Source organism: Aythya ferina, assembly GCF_964211825.1.
Source record: "Aythya ferina genome assembly, chromosome: 2".
Classification (NCBI taxonomy): domain Eukaryota; kingdom Metazoa; phylum Chordata; class Aves; order Anseriformes; family Anatidae; genus Aythya; species Aythya ferina.
The window spans coordinates 28,775,694-28,793,238 of NC_140297.1; the positions used below are offsets into that span (position 1 = coordinate 28,775,694).

The window sequence follows — 17,545 nt, forward strand, 5'->3', positions numbered from 1 at the left end:
GCATCTGTAACATTCACATGGCACTTTGAAACCTGAAATTAGCAAGTGTAATATGGGAACAAAATGTTGTAATACTAACCTAATTTTATGTGCTGTTTTAGGTGGGTCCATATTGTTTGTGCCCTCTATGTTCCAGGAGTGGCGTTTGGAGATATTGACAAATTGCGGCCAGTAACACTTACAGAAATGAATTATTCAAAGTATGGTGCCAAGGTAAGTCTAGAAGAGATGTACTACCTACCATTAGCTTTATTTCACTTTTTAATGTAGAATAACATATGACTTCCCAGTCTTATTTATGTTGTTTTTTTGTTTATTTTTTGTTTGTTTTTTTTTCCACAAACAGGTTTCAGACTGCAAATGTGATGAAATTTGTTCTGTTTGTTATACTTTTGCTCTTCCTTCTCTCTTTTTTCTATTTTTTGTTACCGCTATTCTCTATAGTTTCTGTCACTATTTTTCTGTTTCCTTCCTTTCTCTTATGCAGGTGCCGATTACTTTCTTTAAAAGTCAGTTAGTGGCAGATTGCCAGAATGTGGTTGGAAAGAGAAGAGGATTTATGGGATTTGAAATGGAGAAAAGGAAAGTGAGGTGGATTAAGAGACAGATGTAAATTCAGTTAAGAACTACTTTTGGTTCTTTGTAATCATAAGCTGGAATGTATACAAAAAGATTGCTGCAAAGCAATATTAAAAACCAAAACAGAACGTAACAGTATGGAGTCCTAAACTTGAACAGAAAAAGTGGGTCTAACATTAAAATAGTCTTTTACATGTAAATGTTTTCAATCCAGGTCAAAAGTGATCATGTACAAAACATACAGGAAAACATCACAAAGGGCAGAGGCCAACACTGATTTACTAACTATTGCTGTAGTTACGGGAACAGAGTGGAGAATCCCTATCTATCTGGCTAACATGAGGAAAAGTGGCTGTAGTACTGCTTCTCTAATGCTTAATTTATGCATAGTAAATTTCCTGGGATTTAATTTGGCAAATAGAATGCTAAATTAAAATTCGTAATAACTTTGTAGAAATATTAAAATAAATTAAAACACTTTGGGTGGCCCATGTGCAACTTACCTATATTAGGAGCATGTTCAGCGTAGACCCACAGGAGTATTTAGCATTGTTTAGAAATGTTTGTATAAAAAAGCATGAGCAAACTACCAAAACCCTGCAGCCTATTGTTGCAATGAATCATGCTTTTTAATTTGTAATTTTTTATTTTTAGCATGAATGGTGTATAGGAGTAAGGTTTACTGTGAGTAAGATGAGTGAACTGCACAGATGAGGACTCATTACTCTCACAGAGCTTTAAACAATCCTTGTTTGCTGTATCAAGTGTGGTAGTTACAGATTAGCTAAACACCTCCCTGGAATACCAGTTTCAAGTAATAATCTATGATTTGCTTCATTTCTTTTCTGTTACGTGGTGCTGTGACACAGTTAAAGGGTGCCCTTTTAGGGTAGTGTATGCAATATTTTTGAGATTTTTCTGTCACTGAATTTCATTTGTGAATCCTTTCTATTGTTGTTTAACTTTCTACATGGAAATAATTTCTGTAGGTGATGCACAGCATTGCATCCAGAGCACTTAAAACACTGAGACATTACATTTTCTGAACTGAGGACTGAATCACTCATCATGTGAGACATTCAGAAATGCACAACTATGTAATTTTAGGTCACTTTACGCACTGGATAGCGGCACCGCTTTACCAGCCTGTGTTCCTATTTGCTTATTCTTGCTTATACACTTACCACTCTAGTTTGCTGGAACAGCTGTTCAGTATGAATTTGTGGTGAACCAGACTGAGGAACTGATCCAGCTGAAAAATGTTTGTATTTTTTCCAGGTTACATTAGTGGATGTTAGTTTGCTGTGTTGCAAACAGCTATGCCGGGAATGAATGTAGCTGAAGCCTTAATGTAGTATTTTATGTGAATCACAAACTTACTTACTGATATTTACATTTTTTGATTATTTTTTTCTTCTGTTGTCACAAATTAGCTTCTCAATCAGAGCTTATTAAAGGACATTATGTACTGTTTGTTTTTCAATGTTTTTGGTTTTTCAATGGTTTGGTTTTCAATGGTTTTCAAGTCACCTAGAGGACCATGCTTTTTTTTTTTGTGTGTGTGTGTGTGTGTGTGCTCTGAACTTACTGAACAACTGAACATTTGCTGTGCAGTATTGTGGTTTTATGATATTCCACCTATATAGTTAAGTATGTGTGTGTTGCTTAGACGCTATTTAGTTGTTGCTCTGAAGGGAAATAGAAGGCATGGAACTTCTTATAACAGTTCATCCAATATGCTATTTAGGATGTTTAAGCTTTTTTCCATTGCTTATTGAAAATGAAGTCAATCGTGGGGTTTGGGAAGTGGTGAAGCTTTAAATATTGCCAAATGTTATCAGCATACTTGGTTTCCGTACCACACAGGAGCAAACCCAGCCATCTAGTTCTTATATGAAAGATGTAAATTATTAAATATTAGGCAAAATGCACCTGAAATACTCTGTCATTTTCTACCCTTCCTTATAAAGGAGTGCAGTTTTTGCGAAGATCCTCGTTTTGCCAGAACTGGCGTATGTATTAGCTGTGATGCTGGGATGTGCAGAGCTTATTTCCACGTGACCTGCGCCCAGAAGGAAGGCCTTCTTTCAGAAGCAGCAGCAGAAGAGGTAAGTATGATGTAGCTTTGGAAAGGATAGAATAAAAGGGTTGTATCAAAAGTTTGTGGGGAAGACCTGAAATTCTGCCTTTTTTATTCACTATTCCTGAGCCAAGTTTTGTAAATTACTAGGAAGTCATAGGCCAAATAAAAGGACTGTCCAGGGAGGGCTCTTTGTTGATGAAATAGTCCAACTTGTTTGTGAAAAAGCAGACCACTAAGTGATCCCTTTTAAAGGGATCACAAATTTGTGTACTTCTGTGAGACTGAAGAAAAGTGCAGTTGCCTTGATGTTGTTTTCCCTACTAAATTATGTGTAATGTTGAATCTTCAAAAATTGTGTGAATTTCTTCTAGGCACATGCCTTATCTTTTTACTTGAAAATGTTCTTACATATTTTCTGTAGCTAAGTATTTTTAATCAAGGCCTCCCTCGTAGAACCTAATTATAGGGAGCTGCTAATTTTTGGCAGTAAGTTGCCACACATTCTGAAAGTCTAAATCAAAATAAAAATAAGGAAAGCCTGTACAGATTTTTATTAATTCTGTTTTGTATGTGAGTGAAGGAAAAGTTGGATAGGCTAATTATTTCATAATATTTTTATTACCTTATGGAGGAAGACTGCCTCAAGATTTTCTTAGTCTGTTTATTTATGATGATGTTTCTGCAGCTTTGACAATATACTGATGAAACATAGTTCTCAGACTGAATCTCATCATGGCTCAGATATTTCATATAATGATGAAACCACTAGATCAGGTTGCTCAAAGCCCTATTCAGCCTGGCCTTGAACACTTCCAGGGATGGAGCTGCTACAACTTCTCTGGGCTATGCCTGACCACCCTCAGAGTAAATAATTTCTTCCTTATATGCAATCTAAAGCTGCCCTGTTTAGTTTAAAGCTATTACTCCTTGTCCTGTCACTACACCCCCTGGCAAAGAGTCCCTCCCCAGCTTTCCTGTAGGCCCCCTTTAGGTACTGGAAGGTCTTCCCAGAACCTTCTCCAGGTTGAACAACCCCAACTCCCTCAGCCTGTCTTCACAGGAGAGGTGCTCCAGCCCTTTGTATTTTTGTATGTTTGTAAACTGCTTGCAGTGTTTGTATGTAGTAAAAATTACTATAGCTTTGCAGCATGATAATGTGCTGATCTGTTGGAAATGTGTGCTAATCTGTGCTAATCTGAATGAAAAATGAGAAAAAAGTCATCTGAGAGATGATTAATCACACCAATACATCTGAAAAATCATTTGAGAAAAACAGATACATTGCGTTACATATTTTTCAGATTGTTAATTCCTTTTAGGATATTATGCAAAAGAAGACACAATAAAGCAATAGGAGGTTAACAATACATATTATATGCTAAATGAATTTGCACGTAGGAATTTCTTATGCATTTTTTTTCTGGAAATGAGAAAATAGTTCAGAGATCAAACTACTGCGTTAATTATTAATGCATTTTAAAACGTTTCAGGTCATAAAATGAAAAAGATGGAAAAAAGCTTTCTAAGATAAATCAATGTGACAAAGTTGATTTAGAAATATATATATTGTTTTTAAAAACGTCTGTGCCAACAGTTTCTGTATTCAAATAATGTTTGTGCTGTTCAGAGCCTTTTGGCCTTGTATGTCTTAACTTTATATTTTTTCCTTTTCCTTTGTTTTCTTTGAAACAGGATATAGCTGACCCTTTTTTTGCTTATTGTAAACAGCATGCGGATAGGTTAGACAGAAAATGGAAGCGGAAAAACTACTTGGCATTACAATCTTACTGTAAAATGTCCTTACAGGAAAGAGAAAAACAGCTTTCGCCGGAAGCTCAGGTACTATATTCCTGACACAAATGCATTTGCATTAATCATCCATTTTAAACAAGAAAGAAATTTAGAAGATTGGTAATTGTTATATATAGTGAATAAAATTTGAACGTGTGCCATCAATATATTTCATTTCTTGTAGCAGTGAGTTTTGCTAAGACAATTCTCAATTCTCTTAAGACCAATTCTCAATAAACTTAATGTCAAAAAGGAACATCTATCCTTTCCAGAGTTGCAGACCTAGTTTGTTTGCAGAAAGTTGGTAATTAAATTTTCATTGCAATCCATAGATTTTTTTTATACATTTTTTTTTTTCAAGATTCTTAACAAAAACCACACAGGTAGACAAGAATAAGGTGTTTTTGTACATAGATGTTCAGTGAAAATCTTCCTTTTTTTCCACTGTAGTAATATTTTAGCATTGGCAGAAGACTCTAGCTTGCCTGAATTTTTTTCTTGCTAGATCACTTCTTCACCTGCTGTAGAAATAAGTAGAATTTTATGCGCATTTTTTTTTTTAAAGTAAAGATTTCCTAGAAGAAAAAAAATGGTATCAAATACTGAGTCTGTGCTGCTGAGTAGGAGATGCCTGAAAATCTTAGGCAAAGTCTATATATCCCTGCGAAGTGGCTGAACCATGTGAAACTGTTAGTTATTGCATGAGGTCAGCTGATAAGGGTCTTGTTGATATCAAGATTTCAGTCCTTCTGAGGTAATCTGTATACTTCAGTATATTAGAGCGTGTGTACTTATTTTTTTCTGAGTCTTGACAAATCTGTGGCCTGCTTTGCTTCTACTCCTGAGGCCGCACTGAATTCTGCAGAAAAGTCATGCCCGTGCAGAAAAACAGCTTGTTACTTGAAGGAATTCTGCCTAAATTGCAATAGAAATTGGCAGTTGCTTAGTAAATAATGGAAGAGAGAAATTATGGAGAGAAGGAAGAGGAAAAAGTTCTCCCTTGTTCTGAAGGGAGAGCTGTAGTGTAATGATCAGAAAATAAATCTTCATGTCATCAAAAATTTTGATTAAATCATACCTTTTTAGATCTTCAAAGATATTTGAATAGGAAAAATAACCTCTAATTTAAAGTGACCTGTGGATTTGAGAATGAGCATGAGCAAACTCTAACATTGAAGAATTTTGAATAAAATTTTTCTGTGGGGTATAAAGCTTGGCATGGCTTGATTTAAAGCAAGTTACATAGTTGTGTAATACACTCTACTCTCACTTATGTGAATTACCACTATGTAGTGGAGAAATCACAATGATATGAACACTCTCCAACATAATGGTAAGTGCTGGTTGTGCAAAATCCATTTGGGTCTAGTGTGGCTCTTACAAGCTCTGTTTTCAGGTCTTTTTTTAGAGACCTGTATTTCCTATGAAGTGCTGCTAATGCTGGTATGTTCCCAGCATTTCCCTTTCTTCCTTCACTTTAACCTGAAGCAAGACCCCATGGGTATGTGTTTTATGAAATAATTTTGTCTTTGAGTGGTTTCTGTGCATTTCTAGAAATTCATGACTGTAATGGGTTCTTAGTACAGACAGAAATGCCTGACTGGGGAGTTGACACAAAGTAGTACATACAAATTCATACTTGAACTTTCTCGTGCATATAGTGTGCAATAAGATAAAGTCCTATTTTAACAGACAATTGAATTTACTGGAGGATTTTTGTGTGAGAAGTAAGAATCGGTAGTAGGTGTGTACATACACATATTACAAAAGCTCATTTCCACAGGAGTTTTTAAGTTTAAGACTGACAAGTATTGAGCTAATGTAAATAATAATGTAATTGTGCAAATAACATTGTATGGTGTTGCGACTGGATTTTTGAGGGATGCTTTCAAAGGATGAAAAGCTGATATTTGGTGCTATATAGCCCTGGCAGGAATACTTGAGCTAACAGTCTGGCAAGTCCTGTGGCTCAAAAAAGAAAATAATTCTAAAGAATATAAAATATAAAACTGTCTAGGACTATTATGGATTGTTGGAAAATATTCTATGTTGAAATACTTTCTTTATATCAATAAAGGAAACGTACATTCCTTGGATAAAATACGTACTTGAAAATTGCTTAAATACATGTTGAGAGTTCAGGTTTTCATTTGGACTAGTCAGTCTGATATGTAATCTATTTCAGGAATAAGGCTCTGGGTATAGTTGTATGACATCTTAAATGACCCCTGGAGTTTCCAAACTGAGAATGTAACCAGTAAAGAAGCATCTAGGCTGAGGAAGTTATAAAATGTTTTATTCTCTGCTGGAACAAACTAAGGTAGCAACTGCAGGTGGATGATCTCTCCCTTGCTGCTCTGAGTTCAAGGAAAAAATGTCACATTTTGGTAGCCACAAACCACATTTGTCATGTTTCTTGGTCATTAATGTTCAAGACCTAGTAAGGTTATATGTTAAACAGTGCCTGTAATACTACCTTCAGCAATGCTATTTGTAATCAGAGGTAATCCTGAAACATGGCGCTTGTATATGCAGACTTTTTTGCTTTTGTCTCAAGAGTATCTCACACCATATGGTAGGGCAGTCAGATTAGTTTAGCTGCTTCTTTATGCAGACAAATAAACAACTTCTAACTGATAGTCAGCTGGAGTTTTGCCTCTGAAGGTTTGTGTGTTGATGTCATTTTCTGCCAGGCTTGTTGCTGCAGAGTTCCCACAAGACAATTTTTTTTTTCAACTGTCAGCAACAACTTGATCGGCTGGGGTTGATGTCCCAGATGGTCACAAATATACAGATGTCACCAACAAGACGGATAGTGAGCTTCTCCTGCTGATTTCACTTCTCTTTGGAGTTGTGTTTTTGGCACATTGTAATCAACTAGTTTAGCATTTATAAAGAGATACAGAATTGAGAAAAGAAGTTCCTACAAAAGCATGTCAAATATGGAAAAAATACCAGTCACCAAATTTTGTTGCTCTCATAAATACCAATTTAAAGTATAGCTTGGTATACTTTTGATAGGTCAGCCAAGGTTTTTCTGAATAGTGAGTTTTCATGGTTCCATCAAATTATTATCAGAAAGGGTTGTCTGAAAGCCAGCAATCATTCATGTTAATGAGGTAACCTCATCAAGGAATCTGAATATTTCCAAAACCTAGTGAAAGGGTAATGCATTTTGAAATAAAATCAAATGTCTTTTAGTGTCTTTCTTGAGTCAAAATGTTCCAGAGTGAAAACAGTATTTATTAAACCGTGTGGCTTTTAAACTGAAAATAAAATGCAGATGTGTTCCAAAATGTAGAACTCAAAAACGGTTTTGAATTGTTCCCTTATGTTCTTAATTCACGGAACTCTTTATTGTAGGCTCGAATCAATGCCAGACTACAGCAGTACCGTGCCAAGGCAGAGCTGGCTCGTACCACCAGGCCACAGGCCTGGGTACCGAGGGAGAAGCTGCCACGACCACTTACTAGCAGTGCTTCAGCCATACGCAAGCTTATGCGCAAAGCTGAGTTAATGGGGATAAGCACAGACATTTTTCCAGTGGATACTTCAGATACTAGTTCCAGTGTTGATGGAAGAAGAAAACATAAACAACCAGCTCTCACTGCTGATTTTGTCAATTATTACCTTGGTAAGGATCAAAATTGCATGTTTTTCCCAATGAAAGATAATCATTTTACTGTATTCGTATTGTCCAAGTTTACTGGCTTTTTTCTTGTATTTCTTTTTTACTAGCCAAACACAAATTACGTTTTCATTTTAGGTCAGGAATATTACTGCACAATCTCTATTTATATAGAAAATTAGTGAGTTTTCTTTTTAAAGAAGCTTCAGAAAATAAAAAATCATTCAAATATACACAGGCAGCCGTATCTTTTCTGAGAAGGGAGTAGAAGCTTAAGGAGTTTTGGTATTTTTTTCCCCTCGTATTTTCCTTACTGTGTGGAACGGTGTGTTTTTGACTTTGGGGCTGTCAAGTAGATAGCTAATCAAAGCTCACCATTTAAGTAACTATACTAGGTTGTCGTGTGCAGCAAAAAGTAAACGTTAGGAGTGTTCATTCTACTGAGGCTGTGTAATAAACCTGTAAGTTACAGTTTTGTGTGCTTTTCTGTTATGGTTTTATGCTTTTCATTGCTTTACTTTTTTTTAGTGCTTAAAACTTGGAAATATAGCCAAGCCTAGGAAATAATAAGATTTTCTTTTAAATAGAGAGAAATATGCGCATGATTCAAATCCAGGAGAATATGGCTGAGCAGAGGAATATCAAGGATAAATTAGAAAATGAGCAAGAAAAGCTTCATGTGGAGTATAATAAGGTGAAGAAAAAAAGGATGATAAACCATTGTACTGTTTTAATATTGCTGCTGTTAACTTTGATAGCATTCCACTTTCCAAACAAAATGATTTACAAACAAAGATACATAATTTTCTGTTTTTAAAGAACATAATAGTTAAAAATTTATTTCTTCTTAAAATGTGGCTATCTGTCCCCCTCCCCATTATACAAGCAGAGTCATCTTCTAAAAAGTCCTACATTGGCTGGACACTGGTTCTTGGACTGACCCCACAGAGAGCTCGAGTGACAGATTGCAGACAGAGCCCTCTCACGAGTGAACTGAGCCTTAAGGCCCTTCATGTTCTCATTCTACATGTGCATTTCATTTGAAACATTGAGAAAACAGTGTGGTACCCATACCCCCCCCACCTCTGTACCTCAACCCAAAAATCCAATTCATGATTGTACATAAAAGAGCATTTAATGTCTTAATTTAATTTTAATTAACTATTTAATTTTAATTATTATTATTATTTTTTTTTAACCTTTAAATACTTTAAAGGGAACATAGAAATACTTTATATTTTGTGACAGGTGACATGTTGCAATTCTTGCTGAATTCAGTAACCTATCCAATGTAGGTGATTAGTGATAACAAAAAATAGTATTGCTATTCACACTTAAACTGTCAGGTATGTGCTTTAAATGAGAACATACATAAATGACATAGCAGGTCCTTGTGCCCAAAGAGGTTAAAGGCAAAGGAGATTGGGGAGTGGGAGCTTGTAACCGGATCAATAGGTTGTATATGCTGTGCAGTAAGTAACAATTGCTTCCAGAAGAAAAAAAAACAACTTTGTTTCTGCTTACATCCTTTACTAAGTTATAACTCTGTGATAATGGCTGAAAGTTTTTTGATATGGCAATATAGGTCTTTAATTCATTTATATGTTACTTGCTACAGTCTTGCTGCCTAAGTGGCATGAACAACACATGAGACGTTGCAGTATTTTAGTTTTGCTTTCTAATTTTCTATGGAACTGTATTTTTAATGCTGAAATGCTTCAGATCATTTTTACAAAATGGGTAGCAGCCCAGGATTTCATCTTAAATTGCTGAATGATTGATTGCACTGATCTCAGCTATATTGACATGAGTTCCATTGTTTTTCAATCCCACAATAAAGTAATGCACCCTTGATAGGTAAGAGGTTGAATAAATTTTATTAAATAAACCTTAATATATTTTTTTTCTGTTGATTTTTTTCTTTAACTGCTTAGCTTTGTGAGTCCTTAGAAGAGCTACAAAATATGAATGGAAAACTGCGAAATGAAGGGCAAGGCATTTGGGCTCTGCTGGGTAGAATCATTGGACAGGTTGGTTTTATTTTATTTTTATAGTTATAGGCGAACCTTGTTTTCCAAGAATGGGCTTTTTATTTCTATCTGCCACTTTTGTGGCCAAATGAATTGATGTGATCAGACCCAGGCTTCACTCTGGGGATAATGTTTCCTGATTGAAATATATAGACTTCTGCAAACCACCTACTGGAAATCTGAAGTTTAATTTTGTTGTAATAGTGCTCTTGTTTGCAAAATTCGTTCATTCGCTATAACTGATTGTCTTGTCATTTGTAATGAAGCCGAATGTGAAGCACAAGTTAATCCTACCATTTTTCTCTCCATGTTGTCTTTAGTTACTGCAGGCTTCAAATGGTATGGTAACTTAGAGGTTTATATAAGAAGCACTATGATATATTTTTTTAACTGGATAGAGCGGAGTATTTTGGTCAAATGAATATAAGTATCTCGGAGAAGAGAAGATTTGGATTATCTCCTGTTGCCAGTGGTTATCTCTTTGTTCCCATTGATGGAGAAAAGATGAGATTCTTGCAGTGTTCTTATGTTTTATATCAAAGGTATTAAATGGCAATGGACATTTTAGCTTTCAGAGAGAGATTGAAATGATTTCCTCTTAGAATTTTAAAGAAGATGGAAGAAACTGTTCATCGTGAAAATGCAGTCATACAATTGCATCATAATTTAGTGATGCCTTTTCGTACTGCTGAGTTTGTACTGCTGTTCAGGAAATGAAGCTTACCTTTTTATGCAGTAACAGTTTTTCTATGCTATGTTAGTTTTTCTGGTTGTGCTGGTTAGATTTTTGTCAACCTATCTTTTCTACTTGTGATGTACTATGTGAATAATTTTTCCTTCACATCTCCTAGATCAATATTTTTTTTATCCTTTTTAACATGGCTTTGAAAAAAGTATTCACAAATATATTTCCTGGTACAAATACTACCAAAACAACAACAAAAAAAATAAAAAAATTGAATAGAATTCATTTGCACAGCTTGCATGGCTTTTTTTTTCCAGTTGGTTGAACAGATGCAGGCCCACGGGGCTGCTGAGAAATGACTTTGATAGATGGTAGCTGTCTGGGAAGCTAGCATGCTGCAGATTAGTAGAAATCCAAAGAGAATCTCGTCTGCTTTGTGGAAGGCTTGGTCCAATAAGATAATTTTTCTAATTAACCTATCGAGCACCAATGTAGTAGGGATGTTGGGGGAAAAACAAACTGCCTCAGCATTCTTCTGTCAGTTTTGTGAATTCTGCTTTTCTTATTTCCACCTTCTAGACAAATGTAAATTTGTCCATCCTTCTATTTTAAAGCTTGAAAATGATTTGTAAATGCTAGTATTTCAATGTGTTATTTATTTAATTGAGAAATTATAATGTTACCCTAATTTGATCTTATAATATAAATATATGTAGTTGCTTTTGTCTGTAAAATAGCTGGCTAAGCCATTTCCCACTCAATTTGAGTCCTGTCCTCCCTACATTGAGATTAGAATGGTATTCTCTAAAAGTCCCAAGACTCATGTGTACTGCATTTGTTCAAATCCAATAGAAATTGAACATACCTGCAATTTTACGTGCTCCTAAGGAAAGAAAACCAAGTAAAAAGGAAGGAGGAACACAAAAGACATCTACGCTTCCAGCTGTACTTTATAGGCAAGTAATGAAGTCTTGACAAAATAGATAAAATATTTATTAAGTTGCAATTTCAAAAAAGTATTAAGAGAAAATTGTTTGTTTCAATTCTGATTAACAAAATGCTTCAGAGTTGTCATGTTTTACTTCTAAAGGCTAATTTAAGAAATAGTTATTCACATTAGTACACATCACTGAGGTTTTTTTTTTTTTTCTATCTTGATAGCAGTGCTTTATAAGAACAAAGGTACCTCTTTACATCTGAAATAGAAGTCTTTTGTCACTTTGATATGAAAAATTTTAACTGGTCGCCTTGTGTTTTTGAATGTAATCATCTGTGTTGATTTTGCAAACAGTGCTGCTGCTGTTTAGTCACAGTGGCTGAGTGCATAAAGCACCTGTCAGATAAGAATATTTACTTTTTGTTCACAGGTTGTCAAATGCTTTGGGAAATCTTGTGTTTTAAGTTTCCCTACTTCTATTTTTTTCCCCAAGAAAATAAAATGTATTCACTTTGTTATTGCTTCTCCTTTCTGTATGTTATGAAGCTACTGACTGGATTTTAACTAAGCATAATAGTGGACCCCATATCAGGGTCCCAGAGCATGACTGTGCTCTTGAATCTGTTTCTCTTGCCGCCATCTTAGAAGTGGCAGTCTTTGGCTTATTGATAGGTCAGCAGCCAGGCCTCTAGCCACAGCAAATAGGCAGTATCTTGCCCAGCTAGCAGGATTAAAAAAAAAGGAGGAGATGGATTACATAAACAGAAGTTGATTCTAGTGCTCTGAGTGGTGCAAGCTGAAAATACGAGAGTGAGCTGAGGATTTGGCAATTTATACATATGGACAAATAACAGGAGACATACTTTACTAATTCTTTTGTATTTAAATCCAGTCATTTAGCTCCTCCCTTTTTATAATAGGATCAATGAACATCTGATCTTTTTGAAATAACTGAACTAAAATGTTAATTCCGGTAAAATAATAATTAAAAAAAAGTAATTTTTTATGAGTTGATATATTGCCCAGTGTAGTAACAGTACAGACCTGTTTCAAGGCATTTGCTTTATTGAAATAATTATAATTGCTAAGACTGATAGTAGCAATATAATTTTTCTATTTAAGTGTTTGAATGGTAAAGGTAATTTTTTTTCCATTTGTCACGGATATGTTTTCTAAAAGTATCAAAAAGTATTGGTCAGAAATCTTTAAAAATTAGTTTGAAGGTGTCTTTAGCTATATTAAGTGCCTTCTATGTTTTAATGTGTATACATACAAACTCCTTAAAAAGTAATTATGTGCTTATGTGAAATTAGTTGCTACATATTTATATTGAAGCTGGGGCATGTGCTGGGATGTATCGTTTATTTTTTGTAACTTCAAATGTAATTATAATGCTTTTCCACTGCCTACATTAAAAGTTGTGGAATTTGCAAGAAGAACCATGACCAACATCTACTGTTACTGTGTGACACTTGCAAACTACATTATCATCTTGGTTGTCTGGATCCACCTCTTACAAGGATGCCAAGGAAGACTAAGAACAGTTATTGGTAAGAATGCAATTTATGTTTTATCTTGTGCTATCTCTGTACTTAAAGTAGGAAATAAGCATGAGTGGACTTGCAAATTCTAAGAATTTTAGACATCGCTGATACTGAAGCAATACTCACTCTGAAGTGAGTTATTTTATTTTCAGTACTGATGCTTGAAGGTGAAAAGTTGTGTAGTAAAGATTTCTCATTAGCCACTTTATACAAATAGATTATAGCTTTAATTCACTTAGCTTTTGAGTTTATCTGCAATTATTAACAAGGCTGTGTAGTAATGGCAGGAAACCTTAGGTTTAATTGTGCTTCTGGAAATGAAAGGCATGGTCTTCTGTTTATCTTAGGGCCCAGATACACAACTTTTCTGTCTGGGTCTTTAAGAAAATACTTGTACATAATTAAAAGCATATTTGTTAGTTACTAGATTATTATATTGCAATATAGGAAATCACTCTGTTTTACTTCCGTCTTCTGCAAAAGCGTATGTGTAATTGTACTTTATACAACTTAATTCCATGAATTAAAATTCTTTTCCTGGCAGTGGAGTGTAAAAAGCTAAGCGATACAATGGAGAAATGATGCATAGAGGTGCTGATTTCTAAACTGTCATAAAATTAGTGTGTTGCTGTGTTCTGTAGGTTTCTAAACTGCTCTGAAATGTGCTAGAACTAGTTCCTTAGAAGCAGTTCTTATCTGGCAAGAAGTTAGTATACAGCATCTCCAAGAGTTGTTACCACCTGGTCTAAAAATACATTAAAAGTGTTTTAATCAAGAAAACTGTGCTTCTATTTTTTTCCATATATCACTTAATTTTTTCCATAAAACTTTCCATAAACATAAAAAGACTACTTAAGTAGTCTTTTTGGATAAATGTGATGATTGATTTTTTTTTTTTTTAATTGTAACTTGAGAAAACCTGAATTTATCCCAGTAAATTGAGATTTCCTTTAAAAATTGAAAAGATTTTCACCATCACTAATATACTTCTGAATGTAATTTTCCTATTTTCCTTAGATTATTTAATGTAGTCTGTGATTCTGGACTTCTAATTATTTCAAGGACATTCTTATCCCTTTGGTCAAATTTACCAAGCGGGTTTGTTACGTGGAAGCTTCTTCTTTTTTTCTTAATGTAACCTCTACATTTGCACAGGCTGTTCTTGATTTTTTTTCTGCTTTTTAACCCAATTGAAAAGGCTCACTAAAGCCATCAGTCCAAAAGATGTAAAACTACAGTTCTCAGTAGGTGTTAAAGGCAGAATAGTACAGGTGGTAAATGCTTTTATTTCAAAGTTCTGACATATCTTTGTTGTGAATTTTATGCTTCTGTTATATCTTAGATCACAAACTTAGCTTTTACATCTAATTAGCTAAGGCATATTTTGGAGTCTGAGGTTATAGCAGTCAAATTGATCTGTATTGATTGCATTCTTTTCATCATTTACATGCCTTCATGCATTCTTTTTCAGGATCAGTGGAGAGCATATCTAATGGACCCTTAAATTAAGTTTGAGTTCAGCAGGTTTTTCCCTCCTGCTGTTGTGAATGTATTTCTAATCTTTTGATTAAGCCATGAAGAAAAGTGATTTTTTTTTATACAGGGGGCATGTACTTTTCATATATTTGTATAGCATATAATGGGCACTTAAGCAAAGAGATGAAGTAAGAAAAAGAGTGTTGTGGGAAACTCCTTGAAACATTAGGCAGGTTGAAATATTTAAAGTGGTTAAAAATGTTGTTTCTTGATTTTTGTTTTACATTACATTATGTTATCATTACATCATACTGCATTTTGTTTGTCATTACATCATCACTGGTAATCATTTACTCATAATTACTAACTTAAGCATTTACAGGAAGTTTGACAACTAATCAGCTGTCATACGCTTTATTGCTACATATTCATTTAAACTTTGGTTAGTTTAGCAGGAGTTTATGCCATATGCTTGGTGTTTCATACTATTTTTGAGGATGCTAAATGATTCAGCTTCTGTGTGTGGTGCTATGTGGATTAGCTAATCGTTTTTTCTTTTTGTCCATGCTCATTGCTAAATAGAAATTTACAGTGCAATTTACAAAAGTGGATTTTGAAACTGTTGAAATAAATCCACTATTAAATGTTGGTAACAAAGTCATTAAAATATTTGTCACATTTAATGCTAACTTATTAAAGAAAGTGCACATTATAAGTATTAATCAGAGTATTTCTAAACATCAAAAGTAGGTGGTGATGATAGCAAAGTCATAGTAAGAATTTACCTGGTGAGTAACAGTGCCTCAGAATTTATAAGAAATAGGTTCCAAGTGCTTAACACTAAGAATTTCCCCCTGTTCAGAGGCCTGATAGTTTTCTGCAGGGTAACATCTTGAACATTTTAGAAATGATTTGTTTTTAAGATTAAGTACTCAAGATTATTTAAGATTAAGTGTAAGATTAAATACTAGAATATTCATCTGAATCTTGCATTATCGTAAGCCTGCTCATTCTCTCTGAGAGTGTGTGTGTTTTTATGCTCCCTTCCATTCTAGGTAGAGTGAGAGTATTTTCGTGGTAGAGAATAACCGAATAACCTGGACCAATACAAAGACAATACAGCTGCTAAAACAGAATACAAAAAAAAAAAAAAAAAAAAAAAAAAGCGGATTATGAAATACTGGCATTTTTATTAAGGAAATACTTGTCAACTACCAACAGAGACCAGTACTTCCTATTGAAATCACATCTTTGAAAAACGGTGATAACCTGAGGTAGCATATGAAATGCCAGGGACTGAGATTGACCAAAAAAAAGGACTAATAATCATGTTAGTCTTGATGTTTTTTTATTGTTGTTCCTGAAGGCCAAATTATTTTGGTGGTACCGTTGTGGGGATTTGTTTTGGCCAGAGGACAAAATGAATCCTCTGGAGTCCCTGACCAACAGCCCTATAAACACTCATTCCGTATCTGGCCGTTCATTATACTCCTGAGACCACTTACTCAGTACTGAGCCAGACAGTTTTTTTCATCTGGCGTCATTAGATGATGGTATAAAATTAGTCTCTTAAATATAAGCACATGTGCAATACAATATTGTGTATTTCATATATAAAATTTTGGATTTTTTCACTTGCCCTAAGTAAAGGATGTTTGGGTAGTTGCAAATAGCAAATTTTCAGTAGCGTTATTCCCTGGCAAATATTCTTTGAAGCTCTTTGAAAAATTGTTTTTGGTGCGTACATACTGTCTTTTTATTTCCTCTTTTTTTCTCCTCTTCCAGTATACCAGTCAACACACGTTATTCGTTCAAATTTCCAGAGCATAGCTGTCATCTGAAAACTATGGTCCATGTTTCTCAAGTTCAGAGTGGTTTAATTCTTTGCTGAAATTTGATGAGGTGATTTATCACAGCATATGTCTACTAGAGATATTTTCTCCTAATTAGACTGATATCTAATAACTGAACAGTTTTCCCTTTCAAAGTGAGGGCAGAACTGTTTTCTTAAAGCATACTGAGTGCTGTTCCTCAAGCACAGAGAATTGAAATTTACCTTTTTCACATTAAACACTGGGTGCTGAAGATACTAATTTCTTCCAAATCCTCTGTCTGTTGGCCAGTTTTGACTATAAGAATGGCTATCTTGTTCGGACTGAGTATTGTATTTTTGACTTCTGTATTGTCATCTTATAAGCCACTCTGAAAGTATGTAGCATAGGGCAGTTAAGGCAGTCTAATTGGCAGTCTGATTGTTCTATAATGTGATATTAGAACAAGACCTCACTTTTTCATAATATTTATAGTAATGTTATCTATTAAATGTTTAAAATACTTTCATATGTTTTGTCTGCTTTTCTGTCTAATATAGCAAAGATTTTTTTTGCTTCAGTATTAAAACCAGGTTTGTATAAAGCTTACCAGTGTGTTGGATTTGAGGTCTGTTTGTGAGATCTTCAACTTTGTGACATTTCGATTATAAAGGGATGGTGTTCAATTTTCTTCAGTTTTCTCATCATTTCACAAATTGCTATGTGCCAGACCTGTCATTAGGTAAAGCACATTAGATTCTTTGATGTATATAAAGCTGTAGCACAAAGAAACATCGTAATGTCATTGTTTGCACTAATTCTTTTGGAGAAGTAACAGGGTTCTCTCTCTTCTGGTTTCATTTCTACATCACCTAAATAATAAATTAATAAATCCAAATCGTCCCTCTCCTGTTTGTATTATCAGTGTAGGTCTTTATAAATTCCTAAATTTCTGGGTTAAAATATATTTTTGTGCAACTG

The 17,545-nt window shown here is 34.5% G+C and overlaps 1 protein-coding gene across 6 annotated transcripts in view; it reads left to right on the forward strand.

The window, feature by feature from the left end:
- The window catches only part of PHF14 (PHD finger protein 14), a 163,696-nt gene that overhangs the window by 29,403 nt on the left and 116,748 nt on the right, over nt 1-17,545 (forward strand). For all 6 annotated transcript variants that reach the window (XM_084507580.1, XM_084507582.1, XM_084507581.1 and 3 more), the window contains exons 6-13: nt 102-213; nt 2,550-2,687; nt 4,355-4,501; nt 7,817-8,087; nt 8,669-8,775; nt 10,016-10,111; nt 11,649-11,752; nt 13,152-13,283. In XM_084507580.1, coding sequence (XP_084363706.1) covers nt 102-213; nt 2,550-2,687; nt 4,355-4,501; nt 7,817-8,087; nt 8,669-8,775; nt 10,016-10,111; nt 11,649-11,752; nt 13,152-13,283 — 1,107 coding nt within the window. The remainder of the gene's footprint in view (nt 1-101; nt 214-2,549; nt 2,688-4,354; nt 4,502-7,816; nt 8,088-8,668; nt 8,776-10,015; nt 10,112-11,648; nt 11,753-13,151; nt 13,284-17,545) is intronic.